The 20,247-nt window shown below is 35.6% G+C and overlaps 1 protein-coding gene across 9 annotated transcripts in view; it reads left to right on the forward strand.

Moving 5' to 3' along the window:
* The window catches only part of HMBOX1 (homeobox containing 1), a 203,734-nt gene that overhangs the window by 76,955 nt on the left and 106,532 nt on the right, over nucleotides 1-20,247 (forward strand). For all 9 annotated transcript variants that reach the window (XM_005907649.3, XM_070376005.1, XM_070376008.1 and 6 more), the window contains exons 2-4: nucleotides 1,866-1,945; nucleotides 9,177-9,653; nucleotides 17,012-17,097. In XM_005907649.3, the coding sequence (XP_005907711.1) occupies nucleotides 1,923-1,945; nucleotides 9,177-9,653; nucleotides 17,012-17,097 (586 nt within the window). In that variant the 5' untranslated portion in view covers nucleotides 1,866-1,922. The remainder of the gene's footprint in view (nucleotides 1-1,865; nucleotides 1,946-9,176; nucleotides 9,654-17,011; nucleotides 17,098-20,247) is intronic.

Below are 20,247 nucleotides of genomic sequence, written 5' to 3' on the forward strand. Positions count from 1 at the left end.
AGGCCAACAAGACAGGTCTACTTAGTCCCTAAACATCCTTCATAATCTTTTTTTAAACTGTTTCCTCTTCCTGATTCTTTCTTGCACTGATTCTGACTTCCCTTCACACTTTGATTTGGTGGAAGTCTTATTCTAAACTTCAAATAACAGCTGAGATCTCACTTAAAGAAGTCTTTCCAGTTCTCTGTAACCAATTAATTTCTGAATTGCTGTGCTCATAAATCTTGTATTTTTAGTCTTAATGCCTTTTATTGGAGAGGTGTGTGTGTGTGTGTGTTATTTTTGTTTTACTCCCGCCCCACCCCCCCATAGTTTAATAAGCTCTTACACTACTGGGACCATATCTTACTCATGTTATGACCTTGTTTCTATTTCAGGACTAGTATTTAGTATATTTTAACTAAACTTGAGCACGAGTGAAAAAATATATATATATTGACCAGTAATCCATGTGTGGCTTGTTGTTGGTGTTTTGTCCAGGAAATGCAATCAACAGTATTTTTAGGAGGTTTTCTTTGTGTTTTATATCTGCCATTTAGGACCAGTATTTCTCACGTCAGCAAGAAAATTAACTACAGCAGGAAATTCATTAAAGCTACAGTTTAGAATATGCAAATGTGAAAGGTTTCTAACTTTACCGTGTACATTTCACATATATCATTAGTCACTGTTAGACACTTTGGTCTTGCTTAATATAATTCAGTGCTGAATGTGTATTTTAATGTGAGAGTTTTTGACATCAACATTTTTGGCTTTCATCTATTTTATAATATTAACTTGCAGTTAATGGAAATAGTTCCCATATATTGTGGTTTGAAACTGCTAATAAGTGCCGTCGGTAATACATGATCTTTAGCTCCTAAACTGTGAATAGTAGATTTCATTTTTTGTTAAGACCTACATGTGATTTAAACGGGGTCACAGCGTCTGAACGCTGAATAAAGCAGTAGAATGTTAATCAGAAGATAGAAGTACTGAACTCGCTCCATTATTAATTTAAGCCTGTTCAGGAATGGACACCGTTATTGGTGTCTTTTTAAAATTAGTAGTAAAAGCCCCTGCTACTTGATAATTTGTGAAGTACTTCATCACCACCATTTAAAAAATGTTTTAAACTCTTGTAACTTTTTGAAGTAGTTCCCTATTACCTCTGTTTTATGCATGTGGAATTGAGACTCAGAGAAATTAAGTCACTGTAAGATTTGGCTAGCAGGAAAATAAATAATGGGCTTCCCTGGTGGCTCAGTGGTAAAGACGCAGTGCCAATGCAGGAGACATCGGTTTGATCCCCGGGTCAGGAAGATCCCCTGGAGAAGGCAATGGCAACCCACTCCAGTATTCCTGCCTGGGAAGTTGCATGGGTAGAGGAGCCTGGCGGGCCACAGTCCGTGGAGTCACAGATAGTCGGATGTGACTTAGTGACTAAACAACAACAAAATAAAAAATAGACTTGGAACTGCACCCCAGGTTTTACCCCCCAGTTAAGACTGTTAGCTTCAATCATGCTGTGGTATGTTTTTTGTTTATAGGATTCTACTTAAGTGTACTGGAGTTCTTATCAACAAGTTATCCTGAATGTCACAATATTGTGTGTATATATATATTCCATTTCATGTTTAAATCTGTTTCCTTGGGTGGTATCTGGTAACAGATAAACTTCAGGGATGATTTTCGTTTTTCCAAGTGAGTAATTTGAAAGCTTTAAAAAGTATTTTTCTATCTTTAAAATAGATGTTTATTTGAAATAAAAAGTAATTTTTAAAAACCTGGTTATTTGATGTTAACTGTTAATCCTTAAATTATATAATTAACATTTTTATTCAGTATTTGATTTCAGTGTTTCTGAATTCTCTTTTTTCCTACAGAATGATGAATAACACTGATCATCTCTAGCAAGGACATTACTTCCCCTCATGTAAAGCATGCTCAGTTCCTTCCCAGTGGTGTGAGTATCTAGTTCTCCTCTTAATTTTCATCTTCTCTATTGTTTTAATAAAGTTAAGAAAGCATTATAGTACAGAAGTGATAGCAGTGATTTGTAGAGTTGAAATAATTTTTTCATAGTTATGTGGTAAGGAATGAATTTTCAGATCTGTATAATCTTTGTCTTTTACTATTTCTGTTTTCAGCTTTGAAGTCTAACATAGATTTTCAGTTGAACATAAAATTACTTATAATTTTAAAGTGCTTAATAGCCTAGAAATTTGTGAAACAGATGGCTAGTATTAACTTCCTTGTGACAAGCAGAATATTGGTAGAATGTTACTTTAGTGCTGCCTTTTGTATGCAAACTCCTAAGCACCAAAGCCATTTTCTTTACCTGCTGGGGATAATAAGCCTAGTTATGCCTATTAGCTAATACAGTTGGTAGCCTTTCTTTGGAGTCTGGCAAAAAATACAAATTGGATAGTGGTATTATGTTGAGAGATTTTTTGTGCTAGGATATCAGCTGTAACCACTAGTTCATATTAAATAGGCCTCTGAACAGAAGTATTCTGGAAATTTCAGATATTAGAGAAGATAAAGTATCTATTAGCTCATTAAATGCATCTTTAACGTAAGTATTTTTTAAAAATTTGGTTCAGTCTACATTTCAATTAAATTCCTTCTGTTCTGGTTGTCAGTTCTGTAATCCAGTAAGTGGAAGAATGGTAGATTTTCCTTGTTACTTAGATTTTTTTGTTAAACATTTTTCTTCTCTTGTTGACTTTATAGTACATCAGAAAGTCTCTGGAATAGACCAGGTGGTGTGAAGTGTGGCCTGAGGTGCTGCTGAATAGTTGTGTGCTTGGGAAAGGGATGATACTCTGTTGCTTTGGGCCTAATTTTCCCTGTTTTAAAAAGTACAGTTTATTTGTTGATGGCTGTTCACCATAGCCATTAGAATGTAAGCATTGTGAGGCTTTTTTTTTTTTTTTACCTTATTTTGCCCTTTTTTTTTTTTTTTAACCTTATTTGTGCCTTGTTGCATCCTTTTTCCGTTGTATGTAGTCTGACACATAGAGGTTATTCAGTAAATGTTGTTGTTTAATCCCTAAATCATGTCTGACTCTTTGCAACCCCATGGACTGTAGTCCACCAGGCCCCTCTATCCATGGAATTATCCTGGCAAGAATACTGGAGTGGGTTGCCATTTCCTTCACCAGGGAATCTTCCTGACCCAGGGATGGAACCTGCATCTCCCGCATAGGCGGGCAAATTCTTTACCACTGAGCCACTGGGGAAATCTCAGTAAATGTTAATTGAATTATTTTTGTCTAAATGGTCTCCTATTCTCTGATTCCACACCTAATTTATATCTCCCTCTATAGACTTTCATGTTTTTACTTGGATTTTATTTTCCACATTGTATATAGATGGCTATTATTTAAAAATCTCAACCTTAATTAGTGGTAATTTAAGAACTATTAAAGTGTAATTATGAATTGAATATAATCTTATTTTTCTCAAAATCTACATATTTTGAAAAGAACATTTTTATGCTCTTTACCTATAGTGATAGCCTTTGTTCTTTTGCATTAGTCAGTTCTCCCATTGGTTTGAATTACAGAATCACTTTTCCATATTGTAAGCTCAGTCCCCAGCAAATCTTCATTTCTTACTCTTGTCATTTTCTTACTTTAAAACTGCCATTCCTTTGATGGTAATAATAGTTGTGAGAGTAATGTGCCATAAATAGTACAAAGAGCCTTTAGTATGTCTTTAGTTGGTTAATATTATGATTGACTCTATAATGTGTTAAATCATCATGGAACAAATACCATGAATGACAAAACTAATATATGACTGTACCATATTTTGCCTAGTCATTCTAGATAAAAAGATAAAGACAGCAGAGTCCAGCTCAAGAAAATACTGTTATCCAGTAAAATCTTATTAGCTGTTGATACTTTACAAGTAAGGTGGTTCTGTCATTTTTGCACAAATGATTTCAAGATTAGGCATTTGTGTATGCTTTAACCTTCTTTCCTCTACATGTTTCTAGGATTTAGTTAGAGTTTGTTCTGAACCTCAAGACTTATTCAAGAAGGGTTTACATATACAGGTAGAGATAAAATTAATTGTATAAATGGTGTACTATTATGGTCTTAATAGTATGGTGTTTTAGAATGTCACTTTGTGAACTGAGCCATAATTCCTGAATTTAATTGTTCTTTTATGCCTTTAACATTGTCTGTGTTATTACAGTGTCGAAATTCTTCTCACATCATTTTCAATTATTGTTGGCCTGAGTCTGCATTCAGATGAGTAATTTAAAGTGAAAGATGTTCCTTATCCTGTGAATAGTTCTTGTGTTATATAGGAAAATTAATTCAGTTTTTACATGTTATCTTTTTCTGTTGTGAAAGAATTGCTGGTATCATGGACATAGATGACCTTTCTAGGTCATTATTGCCATAATCTCATGATGATGTGCTTAAACTAGGTGAATTGTAAGAAATAAAATTTGAAAATGACAGGATGTGTGCCTTTGTTTATGTTAATGCACATTGGAATATTATTCTCAGTATCTAAGCGAGCTTCTAATCTTGGCATTTTCTCAATAAAATATTGTGCCTTCAATGTCACATGTATGATTTGATCCTGCTCATTATCCCACTGTGCTCTAGAGCAGTCATAGATTTTGCTCTAGCAATTGTAGATCTTTTTACTTTAGGTATGTCTTTGTATTAGGGACCTCTGTTGGTGCTGGGCACATACGTCTAATTTAAACAAAGTGAAGCATAAAGGGAAGTCTGTGTGAACTTAAACTGTTTCCCTGTTGGCTCAGATGGTAAAGAGTCTGCCTTCAATGCAGAAGACCTGGGTTCAGTCCCTGGGTCAGGAAGATCCCCTGGAGAAGTGGATGGCAACCCATTCCAGTATTCTTGCTTGGAGAATCCCATGGACAGAGGAGCCTTGTAGGCTACAGTCCATGGGATTGCAGAGAGTTGGACATGACTGAGTGACTAACACTTTCACTTTCATGCTGTTACACGACAATATAAGAAGAAGAGCAGGGATGTAGTAGGGGCTTAGGAATGACTAGAACAAGGGATGTGAATACTGTAGAGTTTTCCACTTTGCCCTGCATTTCTTATTATGCCTGCCTTATTTTCCTACAAACTAGCTCCTTCTACATGGTGAGGAATATACCAGACTAACATCTTCTTGCAGCTGACCACAGTTACAGTGACTGTCCATCTTCCTGCCACTCTAACCTGCATATTTTGAGAAGAGCATGACTGTTTCCTTGTGTGCCCACACTGTTGGCCAGAAGGTAGGGCATTTTGAGTGGCAGGGCTTCCCTGGTGGCCTGGATGGTAAAGATTTGGAAGATTCCTTGGAGAAGGGAATGGGAACCACTCCATTATTCTTGCCTGGAGAATTCCATGGACAGAGGAGCCTGGCGGGATACAGTCCATGGGGTCGCAAAGAGTTGAACACCTTAGCTACTAACACTTCCACTTTTCACTTTCATCCTTTCCAAGAACATGTGGTTGGAAACAGACATTCTGGGCGGACAAAATAATAGGTGCCTTCTTTTATCTTCTTTTACGACTTTTGAATTAACCACTTTTACAATGGGTTTCCGTAGGGAATTCGCTGGTGGTCCAGCCTTTAGGACTCCACACTTTCACTGCAGAGGGTGCGGGTTTGATCCCTGATCAGGGAACCAAGGTCCCACAAACTATGCAGCATAGCAAAAAATAAAGTGGTTCCCATAATCAATGACTGAAATGACATAAATACATTGTTTTAGATACTGTGGAATCTTTAGTTCTGGTCGGTCTAATATAAGCTTTATGGTGGATACTTTTCAGTTAACAGGTTAAATTCACATAATTCATTTTAGTTTTATACTGATATGCAGAGTGCTGCCCCATACAGAGGGAGGTTTGAAAAGTTACATATAGAATACTATTAGCTCTGATATAAATGGGATAGGAAAATATCATGATTTTTTTTTTGTCTGCTAAATAAAACAGTCCTTGACATCTCATATATAAAATAAGGTCTGTTTATGACATGTTTTGAAAGCATGAAGACTAAAGTTAGCAGTGAACAACTCCATTTTCAAGAGAAAAGAATATATAGAAACCTGAATTTACCAAATCAGTAAGTTAAAGGGTAAATTATTTGGATTACTAAGGGGCAGCTACTTTTAAAAAGAACTTCCTGGTATTAAGAACTAATATGTTACTAAGCACTAGAAACGACCAAGGGCTGAGGGTTAAGATAAAACTATAGTGTCAAGTGTCTCTTATAAGCCATTCAGAAAAGTCTACACAGCTCTTTCAGCAAATTTTGAATATAATATACCTACCGAAAAATGTACGAATTAGTAGTGTACAGCTTGGGGAATGTTCACTTATTATGCACCTGTGTAACGTAACTAGCATGCAACAAAACATTACCAGTGCTGCATATTATTTTAATAGTAGAGCATTTATGTTAAGCAAGGTATACTCTTCTGTTGACATCAGGAGAAAAAATAAATGAATTACTCTGGTTGAAAGTTATATGTTTTTCTCTCTCACCCAACTAGTCAATGATATATTATGGGTTGGGGATGGGGGAGGGGGGCATATATACGAAGCTGACAAGGAAGAAAGTAGAGTACAACTGTAATAGCCAGAGCTTTAGAATAGCTAGTAATTGTCATTCCAAGTGTCTGAAATAGAATAGCTAAACAAACCTGTGGTATATTCCTACAATAAAGTACTCTTCAGCAATAAAAAAACATAAACTGCTGATACATACAACATCATAGATGAATCTCAAAAACTTCATACTGAAAGAAGCCTTACACAAAAGAGTACATAGAAATTCCATTTGTATGAGGTTCTGGAACAGAAAAAATTAACCTCTGTCATGAGAAAAAATCTGAGCAGTGGTCACCTCTGAGGAGAGAGAATGGGGACTGACCAGGAAGGAGCACTATGGAACTTCCTGGGTAATGATAATATTCTGGATCTTCCGAGGGATTTAATTTCACAGGTGGATGTACTTCTCAGAACTCAAAAGAATGGTAAATGTAAGATTTGCATATTTTATTTTATGTAAATTTTACTTCAGTAGAAAAAAATACCTGAACAAATACTGAGCTCTAGCTAATGATCTACATGTGGAAGGATTTAAGGAGAGATATACAGATGTCTGTCACTGATTTTGAAATGCATCAAAAAATGAAACGAATAGAGGGATTCATAGAGCGTGGATAGATTATGTGGTAAAGCAAGTAAAATACTAATGGTAAAATCTCGATGATTAGTGTATGTCAGCTTTTTTTTTCACCTTTTCTGTGGGTTTAAAATTTTTCATTATAAAATCTTGGAGGAAGAAAACAATCAGGAAAGAATGTAATAATCATGAAAACAGGATTTTTATGATGAATGGCTTGTTACAAATGAATATTGGAAGAGAGCAAAAGGAAATGTAAATAGGCAGAAGGCAGACAGTGTGGCCCATGGACACAAAAACCTGCAGCATATTATTTTAGACCTGCAGAATGTCTGTTTTTATTTTTAATGAGCTGATCTCTAAAACTAGAATGACTTCACATAAAAGTTATAGATTTCTGCCTGCTTATTTTTTAAAAGGACTTGGAAGGCAAAACAGTCACTCCAAAGGTAGATACAGATTCGTGTGGAGTTTTCGTATACGATAAAGTTGGTGTTTCAGACCAGAGAGGAAGAGATGTACTACTTGATAAAGCGTATTGGACAAGTGAACTATCCTTTTGTGGAAGAATAAAGCTCAAATCCTTTCACACTCATTCAGTAAATACAAATTCTATATGGACTAAAGATTTTAAATATTAAAAAAAGCTGTTACTAGAATCCCTAGTCCCTCAGTGGAGTGGTTTTGTCTAAGTGGTTTAAATTGGTAACTTAAAAAAGGACAAAAGCCTGTGTCCCATATCATTTGATTCCAATAATTTCTGCCATATATGCATGCTTTTGGAGTCAGTAAGATCTAGGTTTAAATCTTTTTTCCTATGTCTTAATGAGACTTTTTCTAAGATACAAAACCATCGTGAGCCTTAGTTTCCTCAACAGTCGTCAGTCAGTGTAGTACTGAAAAAAAATTACCATAGAGTGTTGTTATGAGGAACTGAGATTGTATGACATGAAACTATTGCCCAGTGCTGGCCTAGAGTGAATATTCAGTAAATTTTTATAGAGGGATATGTGTGTGTGTGTGGTAGTCACTTAGTCATATCCGACTCCATGTGACCCCATGGACTGTAGCCCACTGAGCTCCTCTGTCCATGGAATTCTCCAGGCAAGAATACTGGCGTAGGTTGCCATTCCCTTCTCCAAGGGATCTTCCTCACCCAGGGATCGAACCCAGGTCTCCTGCCTTGCAGACAGACTCTTTACCCTCTGAGCCACCAGGGAAGCCTCTTATAGAGGGATAGAGAAACTGATCTCCAAGAGCTTAGGAGAACTGACTCAGTAGAAGTTTACCTGGAAAGGAGGAGAAAGTTCTTTGACATTTATTTTCATCAGCAAACACTTAACTGAGAGCCTGCTGCATGCCATGCAACCTATTTGGCATTAGAACCATAAAAATAGAAGAAATTCCCACTTAAAAGAATCTTCAGTACAAAGTCAAGTTTTATAAGAAAGGAATTCGAATGGTGAGAGTTTTTATGATATTTGACAATTCCCTTAAACTTAATATTGTCATCGACTCTGAAGCACTTTCTGGTGCACTGCAGTACCTTGTGTTAGTTAAAGGAAGCATAATATGGAAGCAGTTTCCCACGAAAAATGAATAGGTCATTGTGGACACAACCACCCAAGATCCATTTCTTGAGATAACTACATAGAGAGAATACATTACAGAGATGAAATACTCATGAAATTGCAAAGTGGTGGGTGAAATGGTGCTTATTAAGTTTTTTTATATGCCCCTATCACGTTTCCATTTAAATATTTTTGCTAGTTATTAGTTATTTACTTGGGCTAAGCTTACCAAATTGTTTTTGTCTATGCCAAATAAAAGTTACAGAATTCCTAGGTCAGTTTTGCCTATAAAACAAAGTATTACCCTTAATCATGTCTTAGTCATTTTCAGTAAAGACGTTGATAGAGAAATATTTTGTCTGTGTTCATTCTCAATACATAATGATACATTCTTTGGTAGATATTATAAATAAAGGGACTATTTTATTTTATTTTTTTTAGTTTGCTGGAAACCATGTCTCACTATACAGATGAACCCAGATTTACCATAGAGCAGATAGATCTGCTCCAGCGCCTCCGGCGTACTGGAATGACTAAACATGAAATTCTCCATGCCTTGGAAACTCTGGACCGCCTTGATCAAGAACATAGCGACAAGTTTGGAAGAAGGTCCAGCTATGGAGGAAGTTCATATGGGAATAGTACCAACAATGTTGCAGCATCTTCCTCTACAGCTACAGCTTCCACGCAGACCCAGCATTCGGGCATGTCCCCGTCACCTAGCAATAGTTACGACACCTCCCCACAGCCTTGTACTACCAATCAGAACGGGAGGGAGAATAACGAGCGATTATCCACGTCCAATGGGAAGATGTCACCAACTCGCTACCATGCTAACAGCATGGGTCAGAGGTCATACAGTTTTGAAGCCTCAGAAGAGGACCTAGATGTAGATGATAAAGTGGAGGAATTAATGAGGTTAGTTTCTTTCTTATTTAGAGTCCTCCAAATATTTATGTACTTAGACTGATTTTGAGTAATAAAGCTGTATTTCAGCTCTTTACATATGACAACTGTGGCTTCCCTCTTCCCCTTTGGTGATAAAAAATTAAAATTTTTATGTTTTTAATTCAAAAAATTTTTTTTCTCTACCTAAGTTCTTTCTCTTTGCTGCTTTATAAGTCTTTTCCATTCTGTTATGTAAGCAAAGGTTAGCTTTCTTTCTCTTTATGGCTCTTATTTCTAACTTCTGAATTTTATGAATTGCTAACAAATATGTTGTAAGCCTTAAATGCATTGTAAGTACTTTCTCTGAGAGGTAGGATGTTTTTGTAATAATATGTATACTCTTAATTTTTCCCTCCAACATGCTAATTGACAAGCTAATTTTGAGCATCTATTATTTAAAAAGCAGTGTTCTTAAGAAAAATAGACATGGTTTCTGTTCCTAAGAAACTGAAGTTCTGATTTTTGCAGTAGATGCTGTGTACACACACACACACACACACAGAAATTTAATGTCATCTATTATAAGTGTAAGCACCTTGAATTTGAAACCCTGAAGAAGTCCAGTTTCAACAGAGGTAATTAAAGGGCTTCACCCTGAAGCTGAGACACTTTGAGGGCAGCACTGCTGTGCTTTCCATTCTTGTGTCTCCGGAATCTAGAACTGTCCTTGGGACATATTAAGGGCTTATTATGTCAAGTGAATAAATGAATTTGAGCTAAACTTTAAAGGATAGCTTCTGTTTTGAAATATAGGAAGTTTATTTAAAGTTAAGGGAATAGTAACAGAAAAGGCAAGACATGTTTAGTCTTCTAAGAACTGCAGATTGGCTATATATGGTGACAAGAATAGTATATTGGGAGGCCAGTACAGGTTTGGGACAGATTTGAATTACATGTACATGATTTTATGTTTAACATGATGGAAATTAAAGGATTTTTTTTTAAGAGGTCTGTAGGAAAGAGATAACAAGCATTATTTTCGGGAGATTAGCACTGCTGTAGTAGGGAAGAGAGCCTGCAGATAGATTTGTTGTGGTTTATATGAAAGAAACTGTAGCAGGAATATGTCAGAAATAAAATTTTAACTTATAATTATGAGTTATAGTTCTTCTATAACACTGTAGGCGTTTAAGATAGTATAATGGTGACTTAATATTGCCATCTGAAAGGTCTGTAGTACCACGGAGGTAAAATAATCTTTTGAACAAACTGTCCTGAATTTACATTTAGGGTGGAACTGCCATATAGGGAATTTTGGGCTAAATGGACTGTTGCATCTAGATTCCAATGTAATTCCTGTAATAAATGGTTTCATAGAGCACCTACAGGACCTGTTATTTAAGCTTTGTAAAACTTAAAAGTATAAAACATCAGTGTGGCTTTTCATTCATTTTCCTTGCTTAAACAGCTGGCCGAAGTTTATGTTCATTTTGAATTTAACATCTCCATCACTGTCAAGATTGAGAGAGAGGATCATTTGGGCAAACGGAAATTACTTTAATAGTTAACATGTAACGAGGTTAGTTTTTAATTGTCCTAAGAAGAGTGGGTATCAACAATAAAATTTGTTAGGATGATAGCCTTTTTGTTGTTGTTGTTGCTGTAATTAATCAGGTTTAGTGGACTTTAAAAGCATTAGTTAATTCCCAGATGTGTTTTAGACTAATGGGAAGTTTGGGAAAAGTTTATTTTTAACAAAAGTCTCTGGAAGATTGTCCAGAATCTAAAACTTGAGTATAATGGTCTAAAAGCTTGACAACAGGGTTTATGGTTAAATCCAGCAAGTACACACGTTCAAGTTTCATCATTAGATATATGTGTGTGTGTGTGTTTGTAATTGTTGCCAGTACTTAATTTACATACTGCCCCTTGTTGCGTAGGTAGGATATTTTATGACTTCTTTCTTAGAACTGCTCCTGTGCTGTCCTCTACTCATCTAGCAGTCTCATGGATCCTTCTGGCGCTCTGTGGTCCTCTGTCGTTGCACCCTCCCCCACACCTTCACTCTTCCTTTGTGCCCATCTCTCATTTTTCTCAAGTCTACAAATAATCACAGTCCTCAGGTTTGAGGGAGAAGTTTATTGCATGACTATTTCACTTTTAATTATCACAACCATGCTATATGTGAGGTAGAGCGGACATATTGAGATACACAAAAATTAAATAACTGACCCAAGAAAACTTAAGTGGCAGAGCTCAGTTCTAACCCATGTCTTTATTTCCAGTGTGTCTGTCACTGACTGGTGTCTGTTGCTTCTGTAAATACATTTTTCATGTGTGTAGATTTCAATAAGATTTTAGGAATGATCATTAATATAACTCAAAACAAAGTGTGAAAGCCTTAATGTACTTATCCTCCACTCTCCCCCTAAGTGATATTTGTCACTTTAAGTCACTCCCTTGGGTAGCCTAATGAATTTTTATTTGGTCGAATGTTAGGGAATGAGTTTTGAGCAGCGAATCTTTCCGAGAACCCTGTGCCCACTTAGGGCTCCACTCCCCTTTGCCCCCTCCACACTCTGATGATATAGAGGGTTGTACTCTAGGTAGGGAGAACGGATACCTAAATGCCTTCCTGCTTCCTTTCCTACATATGTCACATGTAATTCACCTCGCTCATGCTCACATTACCCAGCCTCCAGAGCACTCAACCCTAAGATTTAGCTTTTAAATCTCATAATCCATTGGGTCCAAAAACTAAACTCCTGAAAATTTCAAGGTACACAAAGGAGAATTTTTTTTTTTAATTTGATTAATTTGAAAGAAAGTAACTGCTACTTTTTCCATTTTTGGATTGATCAGGGTTTTGAAAAAAATCAAAGGGAAACTAGAATGTGGATTCTCAGCAAATTGGTGAGTGTAACATTTTAGGAAGGACTTTAAAACCAAGAGCTAGGATAAAGACCGATTTTACATGTTAATATTTTTAAAATGCATCTATTAGTATATATGTTTATATATAGTTGTATATGTATATCTGCTAATAGTGTATATCAAAGTGTATTGTCCTACTGTGTATGTATAAAATAACAATTGAAATGAGGCTTATCAGAATTAATTTGTCATATAAAAGATGTTATTCCTGATTACCCACATATTAAATTTCATGAGTGTTTAGTATTTTATCTAGGATTCTGAGACATTATTCCGAGTTGATTATCTATATGCCTGATAGATTATTTACTTATGTAGGTAGGGATTTATGTTCTGTAGGACATAGTATTCAGTTACCGTGTTGTTTACACATACAGAGTAGATTTTAACATTATCTTGTAAGCTCCTAAATTATGCTTTTTCTCCATGAGTAGAAATTAAAGGGAGCAGTTTCCTATTCGTACGTGAAAGAATTTGTGTGTAGTTAGTTACGTTTTTCCGCCAGTGAAATAGTCTGTATTGGTAGGTATTGCTCCACCTCTGAAAGTCTTGAGATAGATGACTTCTTTTAAGAGGTCTTAAAGAATGTGTAGTGTATATCAACTAAGAAAATTTGGATGTTCTTAAAGCATACAACTTTTAAACATTCAGTCTTTAATAGTCTTTGTTCGAGAAAAGAAAGCATTACCATTTTGAGCTAGTATACATAACTCTCTTCCATTCTGTTTTGGGAAGCTTAAACATATTTAACATTAGGAATTTAGAGCTGTTTTTAATAAATTATGTACATCAGGTTTTCCATTTTATAACCTTTTGTCTTTAACTACAGATTTTTTCATTTATGGAGCAAATTAAGCTCTAATATATGCAAACTCCATAATGAATAAGACACAATCTTTGTGCTCAAGGACTTTGCTAGTAGAGATAAGACCAGATCAGGAACTACTATAATACAGAATTGCATGTAATATATTGGTATGTATATTTGAAATGGTTAAAGTTAGCTATTAGAAGAAACAATCTTTTTTTAGCTCTGAGGGTCAGAGAAAACTTCTCTGATTAGATGGTGATTATTATTTTAAGATGTCTTTTAAAAAGGGTGACTTCATGAAGAGGCATTACTGAGTGTATCTAAGTGATTAGATAGAAGTAGAGTGGTAGCTTATCTTGGAAGAAAACTATGGAATCAAAGAAAGATCAGCCTACACTTCACTTTACTGTTAAGACTGGAGAAGTAGAAATCATGAGGATAGTGAGAGCTTATAAGGGTGGAAAAATGGATACATTCTCTTTAAAGATGTCGAATTTTAGACAGAGGAAGTAAGGCGTAAGAGGTGAGACAAATTTGGAGTAAATGAAGGAATTTTCACACCAAGAAATTGGTGATTTCACAGGATATGATGTGGACATTAGGAGTGGCAGGTCGTTTGTTAAATGTGGAATGAATGAGGGGGAATATGTGAAAGCTTAGAGAACAGGTTTAACCCAGTAGGATGGAAGTTTTTGAAATACATAAGAGAAGGTTAAATGCTGTTACTATTTTGCAGCCACCTAGTGAAACCAACTAAACGACAGAACACTTGCATCTAAAATGACTTTATAGAAATCTTTTCATGCTGCCTTAAAATACCCAGTACAGATGTTAACTTCAGTCTTACGTACTTATAGCAGATCATTTGTTTCTTTTTTTCCTGGAGTTCTCTCTGGCGTATTATAAAATGATAGTCATTGTTTATATAATGCTTTTACAGTTTCAAAAAGTCTTACACTGAAGAATTTTTAAATTTTATATATTAGGTATACACATTTGATAATAATTTTCATTTAATTTTAATTTCAGTGCTTGTAGAAAAATCTTTAAAGCCTTGTGATGGGGTAGGGGGCATATTATTGTTCTTATTTTACCAGATGATGAAACCAACTTTATTAAATAACTTGCCCAAGCACACCCTTTATCTTTTAAGTTTTGTTTTTCTTCAGTTTGAAAAAGCTTCTTTCTGGTAAAGCAGTTGAGTAAAGAGGTTTTTATTTTTAGTTTTTTAAACTCATTATGGATATTTAGAAACTCCCACGTAACTAAAAATAGAATCTCTCAGAGGGTTAAATGAACTTCTACTCCTTTGCAGACTTTTTGGGGTTCCTTCTGTCTTGCTGCAGTGCTTGGTAATATCATACCGCAGGGCTGTGAATAATTCACAAACTGGATGTGCCCTATTGGAATAATTGAGTGTTATCTCCTCCTTATGACTTAAGTCTCTACTCGAGGAGAAATTGATTTTAAATAAATCGATTTAAATTCCAATTTAAATCAATAGTCAAGAAAATACCATCTCATCATTTTCCCCACAAAAGCTCATTTTTATTTAACCTTACTAAATACTGTCTTAAATTCAGTTTTCATTTTCCTAGAAGGATATTCTGTACATTGGAATGCAATGCTTTACTTAAATTTTTTCAGCTTAATTTTGCATCTGTATCAGAAACCAAACAATTTGGTTGTTTTATTTACATAAACCAATTGAAATAGATACTGCTGAAGTTTATCTCTTGCTCTACTGACTGTTGTTGGATATTTGAGAGCCAGATGGTAATGTAGACGGGTATTTTGACCTTTAAATGTATTGTGCCCTTTTCTTTCAGATATATAAATTTCAAATTACGAATGCATATTTTTCAAAGAAATGTTTCCAGTATGAATAAGCATTTTGGAAGGAATTTGGCCAGTATCTAGATCAGTATGAGAAGCTTTAAGTACTGGATTAGGCTGCTGATTCTTTATTTTCTTCCTCTGGGAATCTTTTTGATTAGGATTTCCAACCAGTGGATGAAGAGTAGACTGTGGAGCTCCAGATTGGAAGCTGTCCCTACCATCACTTCTCTGCTCTTTTCCAGAATTCCTGAAAGGGAGCATGAAATTCACCAACAGAGCACTTAGCTCCTCCTCAGCAAAGGACTGCCAATCTGCTCTGAGTAAATCACTGCTGATTCTTTGGGGATAGGATACTTTACTTTTCTCATTCCAGATAATCTGTAGAGAGACTTGAGCTCCAGTCAGGAGTTTGCAGTTCACAAAGCAATGTATAAAGATTTCATGGTCCCTTTGTCTGAGATCAGGAGTCCGCAGAGCTTTTCTGTAAAGGGTTAGATGGAAAACATTTTAGACTTTGTGGGCAAGAGGCAAAATCGAGGACATGATACAGATACTTATATACAAGAGAGAAAGCAAATGATCACAAATTTTTATTTGCAAAATTCAATATAGAATAATAATTGATCATCAAATACCATCTTTAAGATACAAGCCTACAGAGAATATTAGAATTTTTTGGTGAGAAGGGGATAATATTTTGCTCAATTCATGTTCAAAGTTAGTATTCCCTATCTCAAATTGATTGCAAATGTTCATCATGAAAACTGCTTTTAGCTCATTGGTGTATAAAAACAGATGGGAGGCCAGATTTAGTCTATGGGCCATAGTTTGCTGATCAGCTGCATTAGACCATAAGTTACCACTATTCAGTTATTTTGAACTTGAACAAAAAATCCATTTGTGTGATTCTTTTGAACATTCAAAGAGAAATTGATTAGTTTTAAGGCTTTAGGTATAATTTTCATTGCAGTATTATGTTTGTCTTGGTTCCCATTCATTGTCATTCTAGTGAATGTCTCATCTTTTTGAGAATTTCTTGGACTTTTAAATAAGTAAAAATTTATAAGAGTCTTAGTGGAGGAAAAATTAGGTCTATGATATGTAATGTCAAGGACATAGAATATAGTATAGTTTTAAGTATCCTGTGTATTACATGTATTAGGACATTAATGTGTCTTTTATACTAAAATTTTATATTCAGCCCACCCTGGTTAAAATTTTTTTGGTTTATTAAGGACAAAGAAGGCAAATTAAAAGGCAAAAAAGCGCCTTAAAATGGCCAGCATTTTAGCAGTTGTGAGAATGATGATTTTTGTTCCTTTGACAGAGGTTTTCAAATGAACTGAACATGATTTATGCAGTTGCATAGTTAACATGCAGAACCACAATCTACTCACAACTGATTTTTGTTGTTGTTGCTGCTGCTTTTTATTTTTCTAGGATTTCTGTCTGTATAAGATACATTCATTCCCCAGTAATGAAAATTTGCATATACCATATGGCAGCTTGTTCCTAATGTGAATTATACACAGCATGCGATTAACCGTCTCTGGTATGAGACTTACATCTACTGTGGCATTCACTAAAGCGTCTGTCTGATGGTGTGCTGTTTTAGGACTTGAATATTTGGTGTTTCTTGGTTTGTTTTAATTTCATATTTTCCCACAAGCTCGGTCTGTTTTACCTTTATTTTTGTGTCCTTTCTTTCTATGTTCTCCCCACCTCTCTGCTTCACCTTTCTTAGCAAAGATGAGGATTTCTACCTTCAACATACATTGTTGGTCTTGTCTTCTGTTTTTGTTAGGAGGGACAGCAGTGTGATAAAAGAGGAAATCAAAGCCTTTCTTGCCAATCGGAGGATTTCCCAAGCAGTTGTTGCACAGGTAACAGGTAAGAGCTGACGAGCCCTTTATTCTGGAATCTGGTCTAGTCTCTGCCTTCTAGTGCAGATGTTGGAATATTGCTTGCATTTCTGCATTGCAGTGCAGATCTGTCAACTTAGGCATAATAATGTATGCCTGTGATTTAAAACCCATTGTCTCCGATATCTTGGAACTTCTCCAGTGATTTTTTTTTTTTTTTTATCTTGTGCTAGTAAATTTTACAGCATTTGTAAAAAGCACAAAATTCCCTATTTTGTGACTAAAAAGGATTCTCTGGTTTTCTTGTAATTGTGACAGAGCTTATGACACATGCACATCCAACTGCTTTCAACATTTCATATTTTTAAAAGCTTTACAGTCCTCCAAATCTACTCCTTGATTTTACCAATTAAAAAAAGATTCATGGGAGTGAAGGATGTTGTGTGTTTTAACCACTTTTTCATATGTAAAAGAAAATGTATATTCTCAAACCATAACTGAGAAGATAAGAATTACCAATGTCTTCTCTTTATTTTTTTATATCCCATCGCATTACCCAACCAACGGCAGCCCCATCCTGAGTATGTGGTGTATATGTGTCATTCTCTATTCAGATTGCATTTTTTATGAAGTTCTTGAATTGGGGGGTAGCATGTCTTTTCTTTGTTGGTCTGTAGTCTTCTTTTCTCAGCAATAACTTCTAAGAGCTTAGTAAAATCAACTATGTCTTAGTCATGGGAGGAACTAGAAACTCTTTCAACTACACACATGTTGTAGTTGATATATTGTTGTGTGTTGTATATTAACAGATATAAAAATTAATTTGTTTCTCCCATTCTTTTTTTTAACATTCCAGTAGCATCTCTGTGACTTTGGCCTTTTTAGCCTTTGCACCTCAGTTTCTCCTATTAATACATTGAAATAGTTGAATCTGGTCTTCAACAGCACCTTCCAGTTTTAAGATGCTATTTCTGTTCTCTAGACATTGATACATATCGAAGCTCATTTTCCTCAAATGTTATTACTGACCATTTGGTTAAAAATGAAACGTGAGATTTTGGAAATCTTAAATTTCAACCCAAGAATCTAAGGTCACCCAGTCTTAGTATGTGCGTAACATATTACACTAGTAAAGTATTTTATAAATGATACTTCTGTTCATGGTTTAAAAAAAAGTTAAAGGCATGTCCCTTCCTGTAGAACTATTTATGAATCTAATTTTTGTAATCTTCAGTTGTTTTTCAATAGGATGCTTAAAATGTTACTTTTATCTTCAAGGATTAAGGTGTGGTGCCAAGGGCATTATAAGGGCAGTTTAAGTGGGTTTTATCAAAACCCACTGATATGCACTGTGGAAAGATCAGTTGTCTCTCAGGACTTTTAATTCAGCCCCCAAGATTAGAAGCAATAGTATCTTCTAGTTTGCCAGCCTAAAAAAGAAAAAAAAGAAAAAAAGAAAAAACTATAGTGTTATAAACAGCATGATAAAGTTGATTTTGCCCAAGTGGAAATATTTCTGAATCTCTTGAATACCCTGAATCTTGAATCATCTTGGACCTTTAAAATAGTGTCTTTGAAATCCATCAGATGTTGATGCAAATTATAATACAGTACCTCTAAAAGGAATTTCTTTGACATATCTGAGGCATTAGCTATACCATACATCAAATACTGCCTTTTTTGAAAGGGAAATTAAAGATGTTTTAGCATCTTGCCATTTAAAATGTAGTCCGTGGGATAGCGGTATTGGGAGAATGTACCCAATTCTCCATTTACATTTCTATGTACATCTGTCTATCTCCATTTACATTTCTCCATTTAGAGAAATTTCTACATTTAGAAATGTACCACCCTAAACCTACTGAATCAGAATTTACATTTTAACCAGATCACCAGGTGATTTGCCATGAGAAGTAGTGTTCTAGGAAACTGGTGAGCTTTCCTGACATTAACTGCCATGGATTGGCATTGTCTAGCATTGTCTCAGTCAGTGACAGTCGTCATGATGCCATCTCTTGTTTAGGAAAGCAAGAGTTGAAATTTTTCCATGTGTTGTCTGTTAGAACTCGTGGACTTTTGCCACTGTAATCATAGGATTTGGTACCATTAAAAGGTTCTTCCCCTCATTTCTGCCTCACCCCAAGTGATATCACTGCCTCTTCCTCCTCTTCATTCCTAGTCCAAACTTGGGTTCATTCATATATCTTTGGTTCTCCATTGTATGGAAAATGAAGTTCTTTATAATCTACTCCAGCCTGCTGTTTATAGCCATCTTGTTTTCAGTATCCTTGCTAGCTGGACTCAGCTACTTGCCATTTCTGTATCTGTTCGCCTGGATGCTCACAGTTGTTGACTGTGCCTAGCTTGCCTTCATCTGCTCACCCTGGTCTTACCAATTCCTGTTGATCAGTGTTGTTGTTGTTGAGTTGCTGAGTGATGTCTGACTCTTTGTGACCCCCTGGGCTATCTCCCGCCAGGCTCCTCTGCCTCTGGGATTTCCCAGACAAGAATATTGGAGTGGGTTGCCATTTCCTTCTCCAGAGGGTCTTCCCAACCCAGGGATTGAACCCAAGTCTCTTGCATTGGCAAGCGGATTCTTTACCACTGAACCAGCAGGGAACCCTTTATCAACATTACTTCTGTTACTATCCTCATTTTGACTTCTTTGATCACTGTAGCCCATGTAGACCTCTCTTTTTTGCCTGAAATTAATACACTTAGTTTACCACCCTGAGAGGTTAAACTTCATTTCAGTTCTGCATTTTAGAGTAGTAGTCTTTAAAAGCAGAGATCTTAAACATTCTCAAAGAGTCTAGCATTGCACATACTCTCTGAAGATCTCATGTTTCCCTAGAAAAGGAGTACTAGTGAAGCTAACACAAGGTATACATGTGAAAATTTATCCAGTGACTTTCTCCAGTGATATCTCCCCTCTGGAAATACTTACTTACTCAACAAACGCAGCATGAATTTCTGCCCTTAAGGGATTTGCATTTTTCTTTTATCTGCTTTAATTCAATTGTTTATGTTAGGCAGGGGCTCAAGGATGATTTATAACCAGATTGGTTCATTGTCCCTTTGGTCTACTTACTGAATTCATGTATTTCTCATGTATTACTGTCACATTTCCACTCAGCCTGTCTAACCATCCAGCTAAACTCAGAAGCAATGCTTTTCA

This window comes from Bos mutus, chromosome 8, assembly GCF_027580195.1.
Source record: "Bos mutus isolate GX-2022 chromosome 8, NWIPB_WYAK_1.1, whole genome shotgun sequence".
NCBI lineage: Eukaryota > Metazoa > Chordata > Mammalia > Artiodactyla > Bovidae > Bos > Bos mutus.